Genomic DNA, 23,868 nt, shown 5'->3' with positions numbered 1-23,868 from the left:
AAGGTCAGCAATTCAAACCCACCCTCCGCTGTGAGGGAGAAAGATGAGGCTTTCTGCTTCACAGCTTTGGAAACCCAAAGGGGCTGGTCTTCACTGTCTTAGTGTTGGTGGGCATTGGATTCGAATCAAAGACAGTGAGTCAAACATATTCTTCCTGAAGACAAAGCTCTGTGCACTGTCAGCCAATCACCAGGAGGGCCAGAGCCCTGTGGGGGTGGGGGGTGGCAGGGGGTTGTTGCATTGAGGCAGAGAGGCTGATGGATGTCTTGATTCCAGTTCCTCTTGACCTGGCCTCCCCTTCCTCATTGAGAAGACACCCCCGCTCCTTCTTGTCAGCTGTGCAGTCTTGTCACTGAAATGCGCCTTCCGTTGACAACCAGCCGCGTGCGGGTGGGCTCCCATTAGTATTGTTTCTAACACACTCAATTATGTTCGATAACTATCACGACATATAGAAGGGGGAAAATCAGTATTTTAATACGTGAAAATGTCAACCACTATTTTAGAATTGTAGTGGCTGGCCATGTCTTCAGGCGGACTACCTGGGCATTTATTAGAAGTCCTCTGGGCTTAAGGGGAGATGGGTTAAAGCCTGGAGCTCCTTGCTTGTAGATGATGCTTGACCGAGTTCATTTATCAGAAGGCACTACAGGGGGGCCACCTCCTCACAAATATATCCTGACATCTACCTTTCAGGAGCATGCTTTAAATTGGCAATCCCCCTTTGAGGTTCAGTGTGCACAGTGGGTGTTGCCTAGCCTTGTCTTAAAGTCCCAGGGGAACATGCCACTCTTGGCAGCTGTAGTGCTGATGAAAGACCCAGATACTTCCACTGAACAACGGACTGCCGAGAACTGCTGTACAAACCAGGGAGCATCCAAATTGGGGCCCCGGCCTCGGTGTCTGGACTTGTAGGTGAACCTCAGCTGGTGGTTGTCTTCCCCTGTGGCTGAACTTCTGGCTACTCTGGTCTTTTTATAACTCATCCGTGATTAGGCTTAGGATTTACCCTAGACTGATAGGACCTCCAGGAGCCCTGGTGGGATAGTGCTTATGCTTTGGGCTGTGATCTACAAGGCTGACCGGCTGTTCCTCAGGAAAAAGATGAGACTTTCTACTCCCATAAACAGTTAGCATCTCAGAACCCACTGGGGCAGTTCCTCTGTCGTATAGGTTTGTTATGAGTCGACACCCACTCGATGGCAGTAAGTTAGGTTTTGGGGCTTGATATGACCTCAGGGAGACTTGGTGGCGTAGTAGGTTATGAGTTAGACTGCTAACCACAAGGTCAGAAGTTGGAATCTACTTGGCGCTCAGTAGGAGAACGATGAGCTTTTCTGCTCCCATAAGCATATCCCACCTAGAAAAGGCACAGGGCCGGCTCTACTCTTCAGACAGGATCGCTCTGTTGGGATCAGCTGATTCCAAAGCCAGTTTGCTTTGGTTTTGTTAGGACCTCATTAACCTCACAGCAAAGCTTTGTTTCCAAATAGAACTGTAGGCACAGGAGTGAAGAGTCCTGCACACATTCCTGGTGCCACAGTGAAATCCACAAGAGGTGCTGTCTTCCTCTGTGTATGTTTCTACTCTCTCCTTAAAGACCCCAGTCACAGTGTCTGAGTTAGTTTATTGTGCCAACCTAGCCAATAAACACATGTGGGGTTAGTTGAAGGGTGAGGGATAAATGGCTCAGTGAGTCTCACCTTTTGAGTTCTCAGGTCTCTTGCTTTCTGATGGTCAGACCAGGGTGCAGCTGCCTTAACAGTTCCCTGCTTCAGCTGGCAAGGCTCACTTCCTGCAAGACATCCCCAAGGAGAAGTCACATGGACCTGCCCCGATGCAGTCCTGGGTGCTGGCGCAGTCATGTGGAGACCCCTGCCAGCGCTGAGATGCTTACACACTCACTGACTTGGCTTTCCTCCTGCTTTGTGAGATGGAGGAGGACTTTATGGACTGGAGTTGGACATATGGGTTAATGGGTGTATATTGGACTTGTGGGCTTGGGCAGCACTGGCTTGGGATGTTTTCTTGATGTGCACTTACCCTTTATATAAAACTCTCTCTTTTACGTGAGTTTCTGTGGATTTGTTTCTCTAAAGTACCCAGACTAATACAGTGGATTAGGACCCACCTCACTCCATATTATGGCCTCGTGCTACCTGGTCAGCTACTTGGTCACGTCTTCAAAGGCTTTTATTTTGAGAAAAGGTTACATTCACACATACCAGGATTGGGACGTCCACATATCTGTCGTTGACACACAGTTCAGCCCATAAGAGCCAGCACTGACCTCCAGTTCCACTCACCGTGGACCCAGCACGACCCTTGTGACCAGACATGGCGCTGCCCGTGTGTGTGTGTTTTTTCCCGTGTGCAAGCAGTTCCGTGAATACATTGGAACAGACATGATGGCTTCGTTCGTGTGTGTGTGTTTGTGTGTGTGTGTGTGTGTGTAGTGGGTGGGGGTGGTGTCCAGGGGGCGTGTCTCACCTTAGAGGAATTTTGGATCAGTTTCTCTGAGAAAGGAGGTCAGAAAGGTTGACCTCTACTGGGTGTGTTTACCTGTCACCTCGACTCTCCTGCTGGGGTGTCTGGAAGTCTGCGTTCCGGCTCTGTTACGGTCCTAAGAGCTGGCTGTTCCTCCTCCCCCTCGCGGTGCAGACCACCAGCCAGACGGAGCTGGAGAACTGGATCACTGCCATCCACTCTGCCTGCGCAGCCGCCGTGGCCAGGCATCACCACAAAGAGGACACGCTCCGACTCCTCAAGTCCGAGATCAAAAAGCTGGAGCAGAAGATTGACATGGACGAAAAGATGAAGAAGATGGGCGAGATGCAGCTGTCTGCGGTCACCGATTCGAAGAAGAAGAAAACGATTTTGGATCAGGTAAGCTATTCTCCTGCCTCCAGACTTCGGCACAATGGTTCGGTCTTTCCAGTTTTTCTTGCTGCCTTGCAGTCTTTTGAAGCAGCACCACCTCCCATCTCCCCCCAGTTATCTCCTTGTCAGCCTGTCATCATTGCAGCTCAAGTCTTTATGGTGACTGTCAGTTTTCCTCACCCAGTGTTCCCAGTTGCTTGTTAGGAGCTAAAGGGAACAACATTCAGTTGCCCGAAAGACAGAAACCCAACAGGGGAGCCCTCCAGCTCCGGGCTGCAGCCCGCTTCCTCTCGAAAGACTCCCATTTCCTTGCCCCCAGTACCAGGCCTCCCCTGGAGCTGAACTTGGGGGGTGGCAATGCCTTCCCAACCCCTTAGTGAAGGTGGAGTGGGGTTTCTCCACGTTAAAGGCAGAGCACGTCTCTCAAAACCCGGGTGTGGTTGCTCTGTGGCGCCCTGCGAAGAAGGGAAGAGTTCATTGTTTACAAATCAGTGATGGCTGGCCATACGTCAGGCTCCTGTTTCAAAAGCAAATATGTGAGTAAGTGTCATTTAACTCAGTGAAATTGTCACCTTTGTTGGAAGAGCGTGTGCTTTTCCACGTCGCTTTCCCGGTTTCAGACATTTTAAAATTTGATAGCAATTAAATGATCGTTTTTTATTTTAACCTTTTCAAGTCTTTAGTTCTGTGGCATTAACTATCTCTCAGTGCTGTGCAAACATACTCACTCTGTGTTTTCTAAACCTTTTGTTAACCCCATACAGAAGCTCTGTCTTCCTATAACATTAGCTCTCCCCTCCCCTCCCCCTCCCATGTTGACTGCTCACCGACTTTTTGTCTGCGTGAGTTTGCTTATTTTCATAAGGGATCACACAACATTTTTATTTTCATGTCTGGCCGCTTTCACGCAACAAAGCGTTTTGGAGGTCCGTCCCTGTTGCCACACGTGTTTAGGATTCCACCGTGTGTATGTCTCGTGGAACCTGAAGATGTAGCCGTTATGTGGTCGGGCTACTCTTCGAAAGGTCAGCACCTCGAAATCACCGGCCAGTGCACGGGAGAGAGACCGGGCTCTCTACTCCTGTGAACAGTTACAGTCTTGGGAACTCCCGTGGCAGTTCTACCCTGTCCCATAGGGTCACTGTGAATCAGCATGGCCTGGATGGCAGTGACTTTTATGTCCCAGTTTTGCTTCTCCATCACTCTACTGCTGACCGCTTGGGTTGTTCCCACCTCCAGAGCGTAGTTGCTGCAGTGTGCGTATTGGTTTGCCTGACACCGTATTTCACGCAAAACGCTAGTTCTCCAGCGTTCCTCATGATCTTTGTCGCTGCCGACATACGGTGCCCCTGAGCCGTCACATCTTGCCGACTCCTATGCTAAGCCTTCTCCTTGCCTCGTCTTATTTAAATATCACATCAGCCTTAGGAAGGAGGCATTCTTTTCTCATTTAAGAAAGAAAGAGGCACTGTCTTCGGTGGCTCTGTAATTGGGACTGTGCATCCCAAGGTCCGATTCCCCACCATCTAGGGCTTCCTGGTCCCCAACCTGTGCTCTGCACCACACCCCTCTTCCCCAGGGAGGCTCCCCTTGCTCCCCAGTGAGCCACCTCCTCAGACATTATGTAGTTCATCTGTACGTTTCTGACCGTTTTCACTTCTTCTGCCTGGGGTCGTGGTCCTGAGCCTAGAGCTGATGGACCCGTCAGGCAAATAAGCATAAACTCTATACTAGGAAGGTACTGAGCCACAATTAATATACTTTCTGTTGATCACACTGAATTAGGGCATTGCAATAAGAGAGGAGGAGAAGGAAAGCTCTGAAACGGTACCGCCTTGTGTGCTCTGTGTCTAAGAAGCGAGGGGAGCCGCTTCTAAGGTATACTCACTTGTAAGGTTTGTGCTGCGAAACATTGTTCACCGTTCTTTGCCCCTCTCTCACCTGTGGCTCTGCCCTCCCCTTTCCAATGTCTGCCACTGTAGATCTTTGTTTGGGAGCAAAATCTGGAGCAGTTCCAGATGGACCTATTTCGGTACCGCTGCTACTTAGCCAGCCTCCAAGGAGGGGAGCTGCCGAACCCCAAGAGGCTACTTGCTTTTGCGAGTCGACCGACGAAAGTGGCCATGGGTCGCCTTGGAATCTTCTCCGTGTCCTCTTTCCATGCCCTGGTGAGTAGAGGCACCGATGGTGTTTGGGGGTACATGGATCTGGACGGGACGCTTTCACTCCGGGTGGGTTTCTGGCTCCACCACCCTTTGCAGCAGATGCAGAATGTTGCTCCAACCGATTTTGTAAAACGTTACACCAGCCGCTCTCGATGCAAGGCCTCAATGTGTGTGCCAGGAGAATGGGAAGGATACAGAAGCTTCGGTGATGGATAGCTCTCAGTGTCTTTCGTCGGCATCCTGCCTTTGAGGCAGATATGTATATTTCATATCAGCCTAATGAAAATGGGAGTGGAGCGCTCATACGGACATGCGTTTTGTCATCTATAGGTGCGCTATATAAACAGGCATCCTCTGTGGCACACAAACCTCGTTAGACTTCCTTAGCCTGCTCTAGTGCCACTTTATCATTATGTGGTTGTTAGGTGCTGGCAGGTTGGTTCTGCCTCATAGTGGCCCACGTACCACAGAACCTCACATGTGTGCTCATGTCTGCGCCCACCGGTGCAGCCGCTCCAGCTGGTGGGGGGCTTTCTCTTCTTTGCTGCCCCTCTGCTTCACCAAGCACGAGGTCCTTCTCCAGGGACAGGTCTCTCCTGATGACTTGCCGAAGTCTTGCCATCCTGAACCATTCTGGCTGTACTTCCAAATAGATCTGTTTGGTTTTGGGGGGAAGTCCATGATACTTTCAATATTCTTTGCCAACACCTTCATTTACGTGCATAGATTCTTCTTTGGTCTTCCCTATTCAGTGTCCAACTTTCACATGCATAGGAGGTGATTGGAAATATCATGGCTTGGGTCAAGCACATCTTAGTCCTCAAGGTAACATCATTGCTGTTCAACGTTTTAAAGAGGTCTTGTGCAACAGATTTACCCAATGCCCTTATTTTAATGACCATCAGACACACATGCACACACACGCACACGCACGCACGCCCTTGAGTCAACTCTGCCGTGTGAGCTGTGGAGGTGTTGTCATAGAGCTGTGCTCTGTAGAGTTTTTCAGTGGCTGGACTTTCAGACATAGATCTCCAGACCACTGGGTGGACTTACCCTCCAGTTTTTTGGTTAGCAGCCAAATGCATTAATAGTTTGCTCCACCCAGGGTCTCCAATGATCAGCGATCCCTACCATCTGTGCTAATCAGAAATACCTGATACATTTAGAGGAAGAAGGCAAAGAACTTCCAAGATTCACCAGCCTGACATACTTCCAACTTCGGGAGAGGCATTTCCAGCTGACCCCACAGCAGAGATTGTACAGTTGCATTGTGTGACTGCAGTCTGTAATTTCCTGTACTTGCTAATTTGCCAGTGGCTTTATATACTTTTAACTTCTTTCTTCTTAGAAATCGCTATCTGAGCAGCATGGTTTCAGCCTCTCCAAGTCGACACCCACCTACTGCACCTTCGTCCATTGGCTGTGGAATTAAATGTTAACGCTCAGGATCCAGAAATGGCTTTGGAAAACCTTAGCTGTGCCGCTCTTGTCTTGCTATGTCAGCTGTACCCTTCCATTGAATTCAGGGTGGTAATTCAGTCAGAGGCGTTTGTATTTTTTTATAAATAGATTAGCGTCATCATTCAGATAATTAGGGGTAGATTTACATTTTTAAAGAAGTCTTAAACCAATTTCTGGAGTTATTAAAACTGGCATCCTGATTTGTTCTGCTAATTACAGCTCAGCTCTTGGTCTCCCTGACTACCATCTCTATATAGCTATTAAGCAACCCCCTTTTCAGGAGTGGTTGGGCAGAGCAGTAGGGTGAATACATTGTACAAGGGGTTTCAGTTTGTGGCTCTGAGACCCCAGCACTTATTTTTAACTCCATTTGCCAATTCTGCACAAATCGGATAACAGCCCCCACTGCCGCCACCACCGTCGATGTAACCATGCTATACATTGAAGGAGCATTTTTATTAGAGGGCAGTTGCAGTGCCCATGGTTCAGCCTCGGCAGTGATAGCAAGCAGCTCCCTGCTCTTCTGATTGATCTTGGAGAGAAGCATTTTGCTCTGCACTGGGAACGCCTGTGTTTTAACGGTTTGCTTCACATCCATCAGAGCTGTCACCTCCCAGAAGGGGACAGGAAGCCAGCGGCTTTCTTCTCCTTCTCTGTTCTGTCTCAATCGTCTGCGAGCTGTGTTTGCTTTTGTGATGTGTTATTAACATCTTTCATTTGTTTATCTGGGTGAATGTATACACAGCCCGGGAGCCACTATTGCAACAGTTTGTACATGTACACTTGATGGCGTTGGCTCATCTGTGAAGCTGTGCTACCAACCTGCGATTCTTTCTGCCATTCTGCCGCCACTGTCAAAGGCTGGCCTCTCCCTTCCAGCCTTTCACGTTGCTTCTGTCACTTTGATCCTGGGGGGTGGAGGGAGTGGCAGCTAGGCCAGGAAAGCTACCATTATAAGAAAAGAATTTCCTAAACTATATGCCAAGCATCTAAGAGTCTATTCCTGAATCCTAACGAACCCTTATTAATAAAATGAATAGGTCATATCTCTTGTTAACAATATACTGTTTACCATTGGATGATTTGTAAAGGATGAGACAGTGTATATACTGTTAAATTGTCGTAAATGCCTCGTGGGAAGAAAATACAAAAACGAATTAAAAATACAGAGATCTAACCAGCTTAAGATAGGGCTTGTGGGGGAGTTAGTAACGCTCAGGTTTTTTGGTTCAGAATTTGAGAGAAGAAATACTGAGTTCCAAACCTTCAACCCTCTGCTTCCTTGTCCTCTCTGTGAGCTGCCTCAGTGAGTGGAGCTGGCCGTGGGTCCTGGGAAACTGGGCTTTTCCCTGGGGGTTTCCCTTCAGGCACAGCAAGTTCGGGAGTGTGCTGGGGGGTGCCCCTGCCTGTGGCTGCCAGCTGTGCTGTGGAGGACCCCGGTAGAGTTCGACTATCTCATTGAGTGACTGCTTATTTTTGCCTCCCTCCACTCCTTGTCGTTTGATCCCCAGACATTTTTTCCTCCCTGCTTGGAGTCAAAACATTCCTCAATTTAGTCTTTGTGCAGAATTTCCCCCCTTTCTTTTCTGGGGGGGCAGGAAGGGGGCGGAGGTGTGAGGGTAACAGGGTAAGGGGAGGAGATTTGAGTCCAGTTTAAGTGCTATTCACTGGGAGGGCCTCCCATAATGCTGAGTGATTTGCGGTCATTAACTGAAGGGTCCCTGCCGTCCTCTTTGAAAGAAGGTTATCATTGTTCTTGTTTGCACAGATGAGCAGAATGATAGCGGCATCAGGGTTCCCCTCACAAAGGGACCATTGTCTGGGCCGAGATGCTCCTCGGGAAAGTCCCGATCTGTCCCACTGCCAGCCTTTCTTCGGAACTCTGGGGCTGTTTGGGAAGCACGGTTATTTGGGGGTAGCAGTTACCCTCACCGTTTAGCAATCCCCGGGGAGTTTAGAGCAGTTACTGGAAGAATTTGAATCAACTGCCCCTTTGTGGAGCGGATTAAACTCTGGTCAGCTGGTAACAGAATAGTCGTGGCTCCCGGAGTTTTCCTTTTGGGGAGTCTTTGTTAATGAGGCACGAAAGTGTTGCTGTTTAATTATTGGAAGGGTTGCTGGGTACTTACTGAAGCCATGTTATGTAGGATCTCAGCTTTTGCTTTGGGGCACTTTGTTACTCAGTCAATAAGCACATGTGAGTCTCTGTGTGGCATGCGCCAGGCATGTCTTAGTGGTTAGGGCTACCGCAGTGAACTGCACCGAATTCCTGCCTGTAAGAACGAGTATTCTTGTGCAAAACCCCCTCAAACTCACTGCCATCATCAATTCCAGCTCATAGCGACCCTATAGGAGAGCGAAGTCCTGCCCCCTGTGCGTTTCCGAAACTGTCATTCCTTTGATGGGAGTGGAAAGCCTTGTCTCTCTCCTGAGGAATGGCTGGTGGTTTTGATCCTGATGGTTTCAATGTGCACACAGGATACCACCTGGACCTCTTCCTATGCAAAAGACAGAGAGTAAAGCCAGGAAGCAATTAGAGCCACACTGTAAGCATATATGTTAATGCTTCAACAGAATTGTCCCTAAGAGTGCTTCAGAACGCTCAAGGTACAATGGAATGAAAAGATATCAAGAGTTTTCCTGTGGACTTGTTGACGCACCGCCCCCCACCCAATACATAGAGATACAAATGTATTTGTCTAGCTGTCTCAGTGTGGTTCACGAGCCTGTCAGCACAGTGGTTCAAGGCCACAAGCTGCTCCGTGGGAGAAAGATGTGGCTGGCTGCTCTGTGAGGACTGCAGGCTTGGAAACTGTGCGGGGCAGTTTGCTCCGACCCACAGGGGCCTGGGTTGGAACTGACTTGGCGGCGCTGGGCTTGGGGTTTGGTTTTGTTGCTCTGTGGTTGAGTGATAGCTACCTCGCACCTTCCATGCGGAGGACAATCGTTCGATTCCCCACTAGTGCACCTCACACACAGCTACCACGCCTCCGCGTGTGATAATCAACACGCAATACAGAAACAAGCCTGGCGGGCTGCCGTTATGGTGCCGAAGAGGCTCGGCGGAGCTTCCAGACTTAGCCGGCAGGGATAGCGTTTCATTTCGTTGAACTCATCTTCACTGGGAGTTGGGGACTGACTTGTTGACAGCCGCCATCAGCAACAACAATCAACAGGTGTGTATATGTCGATCCGTGTAGAGAGATTTATTCACTGATACGTGTATCCATGAGACCAGATGGGCATTTTCTTTCCTCTGTAAGAATCAAAACCAACTCAATGCCATCAAGTCGGTTCTGACCCACAGCAACCCTAAAGAACAGGGTGGAACTGCCCCTGTGGGTTTCCAAGGCCATAACTCGTAATGGGGGCAAAAACCCTCATTTTTCTCTCAAGGAGCAGCTGGTGGTTTTGAACTGCTGACCTTCTGATTAGCACCCAGTAAGGTGACAGGATATTATGATTCAGTATTATTTATTCCGTGGCCCTCAGCCTCAGTTTATTCTTAGATATTGATCCAGTCCTTCAAGGGTGTACACATCAGCATGGTATACCGTATCCCTTCTACAGCCTTTCTGGTCCCTTCCCTTCACAAGGGACGAAACTGCAGAACATGGCCCCCCCTGCACGATGGCCTGGACTTTGTGATTTTAACCCACACTCGTGGATAATGATCTTTCTCTCATGAAAATCCCCATCGGCGTCTTGTGCACTACCTTCTTCTCTTCCCTGCTTGGGATTCTCTTAGGTGCTAAGTTGAGAAAATACCAAGCTTCTTGGGGTGCTCATCTGACTGTTTTCATCTCGGACCCCAAAAATCTTCTCCCACACCCCTACCAAATACTGAAAAGAAGCTGCTTCATTCCTGTTCCTAATGTAAGTGTGGGGAGCCTTTGCCAACCTCCTCATGGCCCTGTGCTGTTTACACTGTCAATACCGGAAACCCTAACGAGGCATGCCTTCTAACCAGCATGCTGCCTGCTGAGGGCCCTTCTGTTACCCAGCTGCGGCTCAGCCCCTAGACTGTCTGCCATTTGACTTCTATCACAGAGCGAGTTACTTGTGTGGGAATCCATGACAAGCAGTTCTAAGATGTTTACTGGCAACAAAGAGCAGGCGGAAAGGTTTCAGGTTAGGCACCTCCTGCCACTCCCTAGTGTGACAGTAGAGCCTGTGGGTGGCCCTTGAGGCGTCCATCAGCTCCAAGGACTGCCGAGAGGCTGTGGGGTACAGTTCAGGGCTGCGCCTTTTCTCTGAGGAAGTGACTGCGTGGAGAGTCAGCATCCACCTGAGCAGTGATGGCCTGTCAGGCATCTTTTGTATGTGGTGGTTGTGCTTGTCTGTCACTGCTGTCTGCCAGGCCCGAATCCACGGCGACCCCGAGTACAGTGGACTGAAACCCTGTCTGGTCTGGAGTGCTGGGTGCTGGTCACACTGGTGTGGTCCAGAGGGTTACCACTGGCTGCTTTTAGAAAAAAGCTTTTATTGCCATTTGAGTAAAGGTTTACAGAGGAAATCCGTTTTCCCTGAAGAGATTCACACCCATTTTGTGTCATGACATTGAATGGCATTCCCACCAAGTGACATTAAGTGTCCTAGTTCTTCCCTGCATTTCGTGTTTCTTTCACCCTTTCCAAACCCTTTCCTGGCTTCTGAACTTTGTCTCTGGAGCAAAAGCTACCCTTGTTGTTCTTCCTAAGGAGTGCACACCTCCCTGGTGTTACTGTGAACTGTATACAACCTATCTGTTGTTTGGTTGAAAGTTGAGCCAAGGGAATGAGTTCAGTTCCAGGTTTGAAAGGCGACCAAGAGTCCTAGTTTCAGGATTTCCACCTGTGAGCCTGCTCTTTTGGGGAGATTTTTGTTCCGGTTTTCTTCCCACTGTACCCAGGGCGTTCTGCTGTGGTCTGTCTTATGGTGGTGCATACAGAGCCCTGATGGTGTCGTGATTGAACATTGGGCTGCTAATGGTCGGCAGTTCAAAACCGTCAGCCACTCTGAGGGAGACAGATGAGGTTTTCTTCTCTTGTAAGGAGAAGCAGTCTCAGACTCCCATGGGGGCACTTGTCCCCTGTCCTGTAGGGTCACTCTGAGTGGGAATTGACTCGCTGGCAGGGCGTTTAGGGTTTGGGGTTACAGTGGTAGCCAGGCACGTCTAGTTCATGGACGCTCAAGTAGATTAGCAGTTCGTTAGTGGCCCATTAGTATTGTGGACTAATAATCATTTCCATACACGACTGATGTTCTTTACTCCTCTGTGCTCGGGATGAGGAGAGGAGAACCCAATCGCTGCACCTTAAATGGTTGCTCGCGAGCTTGTAAGACTTGAGTTGCTCCAAAGTAGGATATAGAGCGTTGTCTTTGTGAGTTCGTGGTGCGCTTGACTGAGTCTGGAGAGTGGATTTCCGAGCCTTTCTTCCTAGCCTGCCTTACAGCTCCACTGACGCCTGTTCAGCACTTCAACAACACACAGTGCTCCCCTGACGGATGGGTGGTGGCTGTGCTGGGAATGACATTGGGTCCCCAGCATGCAAGATGGTGACACTTCCACGCTGTACTACCCCGCCACCAGCTGTCAGTACCTGGCAGCTATTCCTGCAGTGTTTAGCTCTCGCTCCCCGCTGTTTTAAGCCAAAATGCCGATTTTATTTTCCTTTCGCCTAAACTTATGAACCTGCCGGGACTGTGAGGCAACTTTTCTAACGTTGGGGACCCAGTCCCTTCTATCTTATTGCTCCACCACCCTTCGAAACGCTATTGTCCAGACACCCTCCCTCTTCTCTAAAGAGCGATTGCTAAAGGTTGCAAATCCCTTCCCCTTGCATCCCGCCAACCAGAAACTTAGTTACAAAACCCTGCCGCAAGGGATGGGAAGTCGACTTTGGGGAGCCCTGTGCTCACCCGCATTTGGGTGGGCCCCATGGTGGTGCACACAGTTAAGCATCCCACTGGAAGCTTGGTGGTTAGAGCCCACCTGCCAGTGCCTCAGAAGAAAGGCCTGGCTATCTGCTTCTGAGAGGTCATGGCCATTGTAAATCCCCGGAGCAGAGCTCTGCCCGGCAGCACCTGAGCCATCGTGCATTGGCATGACGTCAACAGTGACCTGTACTTGTGCGCCTGTGCGCCTCTGTCCTACTTTGGGGGTTTTGCTGGTTGAGGAAGACGAGAGAATGGATATTAGGGCATAGCTAGCAGATGGCCCAATAAGGAAAGTGATTATATGTAATTCTGAGAAAACAAAACATAAGAAACTGGTACTTTTAGACTCAGTATTGAATCACAGGAACCCAAACCTGTTGTTTTTCCTGGTTTTTGCTGACACAGGGGTACCGTTTTCATCCAAGTGCAGACTGGCTGCACTGCAGCATTTGGGGGAGAATCTCATCCAAGACAGGGGAGTGCAACCCGGGGAGTTTAGCTAGCTGCTGGATGCCCCCTCTCCACCCGCACCCCCAGTGCATCTAGCTCTTGGAAACAACATGCACATCGTACTACAGCTCTATGCATCTTTACTGATCGTTTCAGATTCGTTTTTACGTTCCTATTGAATGCCGAGTACAGTTGTTTGGGAGTGCTGTAAAACGATTGAGCTGGCCATCTTGAATCCACAACAGGCCCTCTAGTGTCCAGTGTAACCAAACCTGGCAAGGACGCTTTGGGTTGTGAGGCCAGCGTGGGCTGGGGAGATGGTGCGGGGCGCTTAGCAGGGTGGGGTCTGCAGGGGCTTGAAGAGCAAGTGGGTGTCTGGACCCACTTTCCTTGCTGACTCCTTCTCCCTGTTGGCAGGTGGCAGCACGCACAGGTGAGAGCGGTGTGAGAAGGCGCACTCAGGCCATGTCCAGATCAGCGAGCAAGCGAAGAAGCAGGTTTTCTTCTCTTTGGGGTCTGGACACTACCTCCAAAAAGAAGCAGGGGCGCCCAAGCATCAACCAGGTAAGTGCCAGCGGGGATGGGACTCAAGCCTGGGTCAGTGGCTGCCACCGCCACCTCCCTTTGGCGGTGGGTGGGTGAGGGAGTGAGTGTGTTTCTAGGTAGCAGGACATACATGTTGCCTCCTTGAAGCTTTAGGATTTGACGCGATGGGAGAGCTCCTGCATGTTTCCTGACTGTGACTGTGCTGTCCATCTCCTGTCCATCTCCACTCTCTGTCCCTGGTCAAATCTCTTGTGTTTGTTTGGAATGGTGATACTTTTGTGTTTGCAGGTATTCGGCGAGGGAGCCGACTCCGTGAAGAAATCTTTGGAGGGAATTTTTGATGACACTCTTCCAGATGGCAAGGTACATACGTGCATGCTCCTTTCCTAAGAGCACCGCAGGGGCCACATCACCCTAGGCAAATGAAGTGGTTGCTTCAACATTAAAATGAAGGAGACCCAGGACTGAGGGCCCAAGTGACAGGGCCTTTTCATGGATGGAACAGGTCAGGGAGAGACAGATCGTGTTAAGTTTTGTTCTCCTGCTGACACGACAATTTCAATGTCAGCCTTTTGAGTGTGCAAGTTTCCAAATGGAACGTAAGAGGAAGTTGGGGTTCTGAGGAGCAGGGTGTTTGAGGCCATCGCCAATTCCTTGCATACTTAGCTTCCACTCCCAAGAGGTGCCATCTTCCTGCCTTCCTGCTCTGCCCACACATACTATTTTTCTCCCTCTAATTGTAAAGTACTGTACTGATAGTATGTTCTTATAAATAAAAGGCATTTGACTCCCAAGTCAAGTATTCAATTATATAGATTCACCAACTTGGTTCAATCTTGCACTTGGATTGACTGTGGTTTTCTCAAATGCTCAGATTGGCAATGCATCAAGAATATTGATTTTTTTTCTTGGCATAGTTTTTCAGCCTCTAACTGTATGAGCCTCTCTAGCTGCAAAGGCCCTAATACAGATCCCTGTATCACCCTTTGTGTTGGGGGGCTGACCTTGGTGTGGTCCTCAATGGCTTGGACTCAGGATCAACATTCCAGAGTTCAGTTCTTGGTTGCCAGGCAACAAAGCCATTTGGTTGTTCTGCAGTGACCAGGCCACCCTAGAGATGGACACACAGCTCGGAAGCCAGGAGTGCAGTGGGTGTTCAGGCCACAGGAGGAAGAACAGTGGCCGTGGGAAGGTGTTTTCTCCCACTTATACCCAAATGAGCCATAGACTCATACCATTGTGGCTACAAAGGCAGCTGCCCTCGGAAATACTTGTCCTTGGCATTCTCTTGCAGCATCTCCATCTTTGATGAGATGTAATGACTGTACCTGTGTGCAAGCCAGGCGTGTTCTTTTCATGTCCCCAGAGTCACTTTTGAGGTTGGTTAACACATACTACATGCCACCACTCCTAAACGGAGAACACAATAACAACAACAAATGTTCCCCGTCATGTTGACTCAGAGTCGAATCACTCCACAGGAGAATCAATGCATAGGACCCTTCAGAAACAGACCACCAGGCCTGTCTTCAGAGGTACCTCTGTGTAGCTTTGAACCACCAGCCTTTCGGTTCGTAGCCAAGTGAGGACCCATTTGTGCCACACAGGGACTGCTGCACCATTATTTATAAGCTGTTAATGTTTGGCTAGGGGCAGTGGGGTGGGGGTTCCATGGTAGCAGCCTCACCTTCCACATAGGAGACCTGGGTTTGCACTCCATACTCAGTCACCACTTGTCCGCCCGTGGAGCTTATGTGTTGCTATGACGTTGGACAGGTGTCAGTGGACCTTGGAGGCTAAGGTTGGCTGGGAAGAAAGGCCTCGTGGCTGACTTCTGAAAATCAGACAGGGAGAATCCTGTGGATCACAAGGCTCTGGTCCACAGCCGGTCATGGCGATGGCGCAGGATGGAGCAGCATTTCAGTCCATGTGACGTGGAGTTACCAGGAGCTCTGGGGCCTATTGTCCACCCAAGCCAACAATAATAGTAATATGGGCTATCTTTTCCAGGCAAACACCAAAACCCAAACCAAACTCACTGCCATGGAGTCAATGCCTACTCATAGCAATCCCATAGCCCAGGGTAGAGCTGCCCTTGGGTTTCTGAGACTCTAGAAAGCCCCCCTTCCTCCTGAGGATTGGCTGGTGGTTTCGAACAGCTGGCAGTGGGGTTAGGAGTCTAACTAAGAACCACTACACCACACAGAACCGGAAATGGCTCAAAGTTTCCCCATTGGATCTGTGCAGCATTTTTTTATTCCTCACACAAGATTCCCGTTTCTCCCACCCGCTGGCTAGAATGTCTTGTTCTCACCGAGCCGTTTTGACGGAGCTTGAGCTGCTGATCCAGTGCTGAGGGGCGCCTGTTTAATGTGGCACTTGGGGATGGAGTCGGGAGATTCCAATTACCGTTAATGGGATTTAGACAAGTTGATTGCTTTTTGACAATTCCCTCCCCGGGGTCCAACTTATCTGTGAAAGCAACGTCGTTCAAAGGCAGGGCTGAAATTGCAGTTAGTGGTCTTTGGCCCCATCGTCCCCCTGTGTTAGGATGCATTTCTCTGTTAGGACGTTATTAGGCTACCACCAATGAGCCCTTGCAGTTATTTCCCCTCTTGTAATAGGTTGATACCAGTCTTGTGATCGCTAGTCTGCACAGAGGTGTTTACCTACCAGTGACCTGGTGATAAGACAGTAGCCAAGGCTATAGTACGAGGCACATCTTGAGCATCAATATGAGGTTCAAACGGCGGAAACTAAGCACGGTTCTAAGTTGACCCCAGCGGGCTGTCTGCATTTCATCAATCCTCAGAGTGTTTTCTGCGTCAGATGTAGAGCTTGCTGTGCTTGCACCCAGCTGCTGAGTTAGGACCAAAGGCTCGTCTTCCCCCCAATTCCTTAGCCTGGTGGCCCTCCCTGACAACCATCAGCATGCGTGTCAAGGAAAGGCAGCAGCCTATTTGCCATCTCTCGAAAATGCCTAAGGTAAGAAGGGACCGAGAGACGCAGGGCAGCAGCCTAAGGCTCATGCCTTTGCTCCGTGTGCAGTGAGGGCAGTCCTTGAAGCTCTCCAACCCTCGTCCTGGAAGCAGAGCTGCCGGTCTCCCGGAGTGGGGCTCAGGACCAAATGAGGGCCCAAAGCTGGTGCTTCCTTGTAAAGAGCCAAGGCCACATTCACTGCTGTCCTGTCGATTCTGACTCCTGGGACCCTGGAGGACAGAGTAGAACCACCCCAGTGGGGCATCCAGGGCCTCACCTGGTGGCGTCCTGAACTCTCGTTTTCAAGGAGCAGATGACCATGTCTTCTCGCACAGGGTGGCTGGTGGGTTCAAACCAGCAACTATGGTTGGCAGCTGACCAGCACTTCAGCCACTATGCCACTAGGCCTCCTTTCCTTCTAAATAAGAATATAAGCAGTGCCATACCATTATTGCCAAAATCTCTTGTCGTCTTTGCAATATAGATACACTGGCTATTGGACTTTCCAGCTGCAAAACAGAACTGTGTGTATGGTAGGGAGAATAGCACGGATGTGGGGCTGAATGGATACTCTGTTCCCTGAGTCCCCTAAATTTTACATCCCAGTAATTTATACCGAGCCCTACCTTGCGGCCAGGCACATGGCCTCTCTGATTTCTAGTGGAAGTCATCCCAACCTCCCTCCCTGAATGCCTTTCTCTCATTGTCCAATAGTTTCCCTCATTGTCCAAGACCATCTCATTATTCCCACACTTCTGCCCTGGGGCCTTCTCATTAGAACCTATATTCTCTGTGCAACCTGGATCCTTGGGTGAGCCAAGTGATTAATGCCCTCAGCTGTTAATGAGACGGTTTCATGTGCGAGTTCACCCAGTGGTGCTGTGGAAGGAATCCTGGCTGTATGCTTCTGAAACAAACAAACAAACAAACAAACAAACAAACAAACAAACCACCCATTGAAAACCTCGGAGCCCAGTGCTGCTCCAACACAGAGGGGGTCGGCATGAGTTGGCATCATGTTGGTGGCAACTGGTTTCAGTACCGCCTTGGGACTCTAAGCTCATCGTAACCTAACCATTGCTCCATGGCTGGCTTTATTTCTCATCACAGAGAGAGAAAGAAGTGGTCTTACCAAGCGTCCACCAGCACAATCCTGACTGCGACATTTGGGTCCATGAGTATTTTACGCCCTCCTGGTTCTGTCTGCCAAATAATCAGCCTGCCCTGACGGTGGTCCGGCCCGGGGATACCGCCCGGGACACCCTGGAGCTGATCTGCAAGGTATGAGGTTGCTGGGGGGTGGTCTGAGCTGGTTTCCTGAGAACCGCCTGGTGGGGTGGGTGACTCTCCCAAGGTGCACGTGGGAACTCAGAGCCCTGGCGCTGGGGGTGGGTGGGGGCCTTCCATTTTAGAAAGCACCGACGTCCGTTGTGATGGTATGCCTCATGAGTGTTGTACAATTCTGTACCTTTGTAAGAAGAGACATTGTTTTAAGTAGCTTCTTTCAGTGTATGGATTAGATAGTCTCGTACAAACATTCTAGAAAATTCAGGTCCTGCCTGAACAAAACAGATGTTTTGTTACCTATGTATTTGCCCCCAAATAAATTTTAAAAAGAATATCAGACAAGTAGGCCCATTCATACTTTAGCCTGAAAAGATCCCCCGTAAACGGTTTGCTTGCCCTTCCTGACGTCTTATGGTTACACATGCACAATTAATCATGGCCCACAACCTGCTTCTTAGCCATGAAGTGTTATACTTGGGTCCCTTTAATAAGGGCCTAGAGGAAAATTCTAAGTCAGACACATCATGAGGAAACACCTCTTCCCCGGAACACATCCGTGGCCTCTGCTCTTTTAGGGGGAGATGATGGTGCTCACTCACGTTCTCTGCTGTCACCTTGATCTACTTTCACCTTTAAACACTTCTTGGTCTTTGCCAAGGTGAACATGATTTTGTTTTCTTCCTGGAAAATGCGGCCCAATAAGAGGCCTTGAGTGAAGAAGGGCGGGGGAGAGAATAGAGCTGGAGCCTCTCCTGCATGGCTCCGTGTGTTTTTACACAGCCAATTGTAGTGTCAGACTCACCCTAGGTAGGAGTCACATCAAGGCACATGGAAGCAGAGCTGAGACCACCAAATTCTACAGATGGGAAAGTGAAGCTCAGGGAGTTTTCATTGTTGCCTGAGATCACATCAGAGTCAGTGGCAAAGGCGAGATTGAATCCCAAGTCTGGAGAGTGCACACTTGGGCTCATTCCACTGTGGAATTGCACTGGGGACCATCTGGAGAACTATCGGGGGCCAGGGAGGCTTCTTTGTAAGGGTTGGAAGAACTTAGAATATATTCTTAGAGGAAGCTAGATGGATTAAAAGACATTTCAGACCTCCTCATTCAACACAGTGCCTTCCAGATATACTGAATAACTAACTTTTAGTAGACTTTACTAACCTAGTAAGTAAATGCCTCAGTTTTAGCATGCCACAATCAGCAATTTTTTGCTTTTACTGAAATAAGTCATGAGTGCCTTCCCAGAGAAACAAAATACAGCTCCTCATATGAACGGGGAAAATGAGAGTCTGGTAAAACAAACTCTTTTAGATAGTCTTTTGTGGAGGGACAGCATAAGGGCCACTTGTTTAAGGACAAAGCTGAACCGAACCGTGTGGGTATCTCAAAGAAGTGATAAAAACCTCACATGCTTTTCAATCCTTTGTGTTATGTGAGTTCTAACTTTGGGGAGATAATGGTATTTTTGCTCACAATTTTTCATTTTAATTACTGAACCAAATTGGCCTATTGAGGATTTCTGCATTCCTTTATTTATAGATGAGCACGATTCTTTAGAGGCTCATTAATATTCTGCAGAGCTGTGGGAGTTATTCTCAAAACTACAGCTGAAGGTGTGGAAAGGAGAACTCTGGCCTTTCTGTAGAAGCCAACCCCCCGGAGGTCTTTGCATTGCTCTTAGGCCCCCGTGCCCACCACCCTTCCAACTCTCGGTCAGAAATTGAATACGAGGCCACATTTTCCCAATAACAATTGACAGCTGGAAAATTGGCCTGTAAATGGAGAATGGAGTAATTGGCCTAATCACAGGTACTTTTCTATCGTTTACTTGGGTAGAAACTCAGCAAATGAGGAATAATATGGTCACTGCTACTTAGAAACCATGTCTAAGCAAGGAGATGGAACTATTCCCCTGGGAAGTGTTTACTTCTCTCACTTGAAATGTGTTTCGTGGGCTCATTAGGGCCCACATCTCTTTCCTCACCATAAAAGGTGGTCTTGCCCAGTGCTCCCTAGGTTTTCGTTTTTCCCCAACAAAAGGTGACATCAAAACACTAGCAAAGTCCATCATGTGGAATACAGGCCCCGCCGGTGAGTTTGATGACGGAAACTTTGTGCGCACTCCCAGAGGTCGGTCGCCTCTGGAAAAACACCGTGTTGGATGAATTACAGTGTGCTCAGAGCCAGGTGCACAGCCCTTCTCTGGAAAACGCTTTATTGTAATTAGTGGAGCCAATTTTATTCGTAAGAGGGAAAGAGATAATGGGGAAACAGCACCACATGTTATTAACGATCTGGTCTAATGACAAATAGTTTGGGGGAGTGGTTTTTTTGAAGGAGCCATTGAAAACTGAGGTGGTTGTGGAAATATCTGTTATTTCATTAGTGCCCTTCTCAGCACTGTTGGTGGTTGCTTTCTCTAATATTTAATAATCAGTTTCTTTCTCTTGTCTCTTGCATTCAGCTCATTCTCTATTCTCTCTGCTCCACATCACTTCACATCCGTTTGCACCAGTCAAGCTCTGGTATAGTCCATGTTTTGAGATCCGCATTTCATGTACCGTTATGTTGTAAATGCTACTAAGATGCTGCGTGCTGAAGGTAGCAGGCCCACCTGTTGGCCTGGCGGTTCTGAATAGATCACTGATCGAAAAACATTGATTCCGTCGTACGCAGCGACATTAATCGTGTGTGATACTGGCATCTGTTTTATAATATGTTTTCTCTGTGTCGGCCTGTTGCTTTAGATACTTGATTTCTCATGGGTTTTTTTAAAACGTCATTTGAGTGAGAGGGACGTTACCATCGAGAATTCCATATTGATGTGTAGCGTGTGGCTGTGTGTGTAGCATGCAGTGCTGTCAGCAGTAACTGCCTGCGTGTATGTTTCCTAGAGAAGGCTGACTGAAGCCAGGGGATCTGAGCGGAAACGGAAATGGAAGGAGGGTGGATCACAAGAACCTGTGGTGTTAGGTTCCATTGTAATTAGCTCGAGCTATTTGCTGAGATCTTCATTGTCCATTGCCACGTCGTTCTTTGAAACAGTCATAATACGATGTGAATTCAAAAAAATGTATTCTGACTGAATGAAAAATTGTTCTACAATAATATTTATCTTAGGGTATAATTTGTGCCTGTATTACCTCCAAATGAATCAAATGCTCTCTAAGTAATGTAATTAAATATACATCAGAAAACACATTTGTACCACTTAATTTTTTTTCCCCCTAACTGAATTCCTCATGAGTTAAGAAACTTTTTCTTGAATGCTTCAGAAGTCTAAAGGAGCCCAAACACTGAGAGCTACTACATTGACGCGTTCATTTATATTGGGACTCCTTTGTGCACAAAGGTGTTTTGTGAACATGCCTATTTGACTTGTTGTGATCTTTATTTACAGACATATAAGTAACACAAAATTCTTCTTGAAAGTTTTGATCATTGGACTTAGTGAATTAGGATTTTCACTCTGGGACTCACCCTAACTAATGAGGTTCTGTAACAGAAAAGCCTTGACCAAAATGATACACACTTTTGTGTATTGACACAATGTTCCCTTGTTAGGGTAACTATTACTGACCAGACGGAGAAATCCCAGGGTACTTAGCCAGCAAGTTGATAACCCCTATTGATGCATGCGCTTATTTTTTCAAACCATCTAGAGATCATTCTGAGTAACCCCACAGTCACTGCCAACGAGTCGATGTCGACTCCTACCACCCTGTAGAACGGGGTAGAACCGCCCCTGTGTGTTCTGAAACTCTTAACTCGTTAAGGGAGCAGAAAGCCCTGTCTTTCTCTGGCAGAATGGCTGTTGTTTTTGAACTGCTATCCTTGCGGTTAGCAGCCTACTGTGTAATCACCATGCCAAGAAGTGAAAAATGCAGCCATTCGAACCCATAAGACACATCTCAAGAGAAAGACAGGGCTTTCGACTGCTGTAAAAAGCTACTGTTTTGAGAAGGATGAGGACAAGGAATGTACAAATGTGCTTCACACAATGGACGTGTGTATGCATTGTGATAGGAGTTGTATGAGCCCCTAATAAAACGATTTTTTAAAAAGTTACTGTCAGGGAAACGCAAAGGAGCAATTCTAGCCTGCCCTGTAGGGTCGCTATGAGTCAGAATGTGCTCGATGGCAGTGAGTTTGGCTTTGGTGTTTGAGTGGAAGTGGCAAGAATCCCCCTTAATACACGGATCGAGTCATCGTTTGTATGTTTCCTGTCTGCGCTAAACACTGTTAGACGAGGTAACCTGATTGTTGGGTCTGTTGTTATCATCTTCTGTCCTTAGATAAATGTGCTGTCAGCCTGATAGCTCCTAAGGGATGGTGGGAATCCCCACTAGCCTTGCCCATCAGGACCACCTTACCCTCATGGCTCTTGGCTGTGGGCTCTCTGTCTCCTACACTGAAGTTTAGGAACCGGAATCTCCGTAGGTGAGGTTGCTCCTTGGGTCTGATTTCTGTAAGATGATCCCTTTAAGCGGCAGCCTCATTAGGAGTTGCCACAAAGTGTTTCCTAACGATGATGGCAAGGCTTCCAAGCAGATTTGTTACTGTTCCTAAGACCTCATGCAAGTTCCCTTCTCTTTCCCTTCCGCTTCAGCTGGAAACAGATGGTGAACCAAAATTCTGTGCTTCTAATTAAAGATTTCGATGAGGACCTGGGTAGGTGGGAAGTGTTTGCAGCCTCTGCCTCTGTGAAGGGAAAGTTTCCTTGCCGATCCTGTCACCCTAAGTGTTATGTTTGGTTTGCTTGGGGGGCTTTTCGATGGGCAGCAGGAAGCACACTTAACTTCCTCCAGCTTGCCAATGATCCGTTTGACATTGGCCGTCCCGCACTGGTCAGGCAGTGAGCATCTGGACGCAGACAAAGACACACGCAGGACAAAGCTGGGCACACAGGGCTGTGTTGGCTGAATGGCGCCTGTGTTTAGCACAGCGGGCTTTCCGCTCTCCTGTTACAGAGGAGGCCACAGGTGGTGGGTCTTGAGCACTGATCGGAAGCTTCTTTATCATTCAGCTGCATGTTCACAGCGAACTCATTTCCACCCTCTGGACATGTACCTTTGTAGTAGTGCCAGATAATGTAGGAATTTCCAATGTGTATGGATAGCTTTAAAAAGCAAAGGCACCACTGTTCTGCTTCCATCCTCTGCCTACCCCTCGTCCCCTCCCCTCCCCACACCATACCCCCCCCCCTCTCTCTCTCTCTCTGCCACTGCATAGACGTCTTCTAGTTTCTCTACCTGCGGTGCTTCATGTGGTGCTAGCATAGACATGGGTTTGCTAGATGTGGTTGAGTAAATGGCATTGCAACAATTCTTGAAATCACCTTAATTTGGTTTTGAAAAAAATATATAAATATATATATATATATATATATGAAAAAAATATATATTTAAAAATCCCTTGTATATGTGTTTTACACAAACACACGCAGGATAAGTGAAAAGGGCACTGATCCAGGTAAAAATTAAGTTTTAATTTCAACTGATGGTCCTCAGTAGAGCTTGTGTTGTGGACAGATTTTATTATAATCTATGGAGAAATTTGACACACATAGCCACCGGAGAGAACGGTGTGATGAACCGTCATTCAGATTTTGTCATTGTCAGCTCAAGTTTCATCTGGTCCCACTCATTGCCACCTCCTACTCTGGGCTATTCTGGAAGCACATTCCGGACAGGCATCATCCTCATCTTATCTATTGGCATTTCAGTTATCCCCTCTGAAGCACCCGGCTGCTTTATAAAATGGCCAGGTGGGAGCATTTGCTATCGAGCAATGCATTCAGCGTTGGCACGCAGAGTTTGGAAGAGCGCGCGACGGAGAGCGTGCAATGGCTCTTTCTGTCGGTGCTTCTTCACCTGCGTACAGAGTAGCAGGGAGCCAGCTGTGCTGCCCCCACTGCTGTTCCTCAGTGTTCATTTGAAGCTGACTTCCTGGGTAGGAACCTAAAATAAAGATCCGTTGACCCATCCTAGAACAAAGGGGAAGCCCTGGAAAGTTCACTCCTGAAGTCTTTCTAGACTTGTTTTCTTTGGGCAAGCTACTCAGTGAGTCTCTGGAGCTGGCCAAATGCCTGTGTGCCCTCTCCCCAGAGCGTGTCCCACTCGGGGAGTATATAAATAATCCTGAAATCCAAATGTTGACTTCACAGCGACTCCC

The 23,868-nt window shown here is 48.4% G+C and overlaps 1 protein-coding gene across 5 annotated transcripts in view; it reads left to right on the top strand.

Moving 5' to 3' along the window:
- The window catches only part of TIAM1 (TIAM Rac1 associated GEF 1), a 472,990-nt gene that overhangs the window by 356,056 nt on the left and 93,066 nt on the right, over window positions 1-23,868 (top strand). For all 5 annotated transcript variants that reach the window (XM_045284949.1, XM_045284951.1, XM_004711286.2 and 2 more), the window contains exons 7-11: window positions 2,662-2,886; window positions 4,863-5,048; window positions 13,296-13,442; window positions 13,713-13,787; window positions 17,514-17,684. In XM_045284949.1, the coding sequence (XP_045140884.1) occupies window positions 2,662-2,886; window positions 4,863-5,048; window positions 13,296-13,442; window positions 13,713-13,787; window positions 17,514-17,684 (804 nt within the window). The remainder of the gene's footprint in view (window positions 1-2,661; window positions 2,887-4,862; window positions 5,049-13,295; window positions 13,443-13,712; window positions 13,788-17,513; window positions 17,685-23,868) is intronic.

The sequence above is a fragment of the Echinops telfairi genome, unplaced genomic scaffold (assembly GCF_000313985.2).
Source record: "Echinops telfairi isolate 266 unplaced genomic scaffold, ASM31398v2 ScPeMD7_7469;HRSCAF=8507_0, whole genome shotgun sequence".
Taxonomy (NCBI): Eukaryota; Metazoa; Chordata; class Mammalia; order Afrosoricida; family Tenrecidae; genus Echinops; species Echinops telfairi.
Note: the sequence above shows the minus strand (reverse complement) of the source record. Positions and strands in the feature narration are given on the sequence as shown.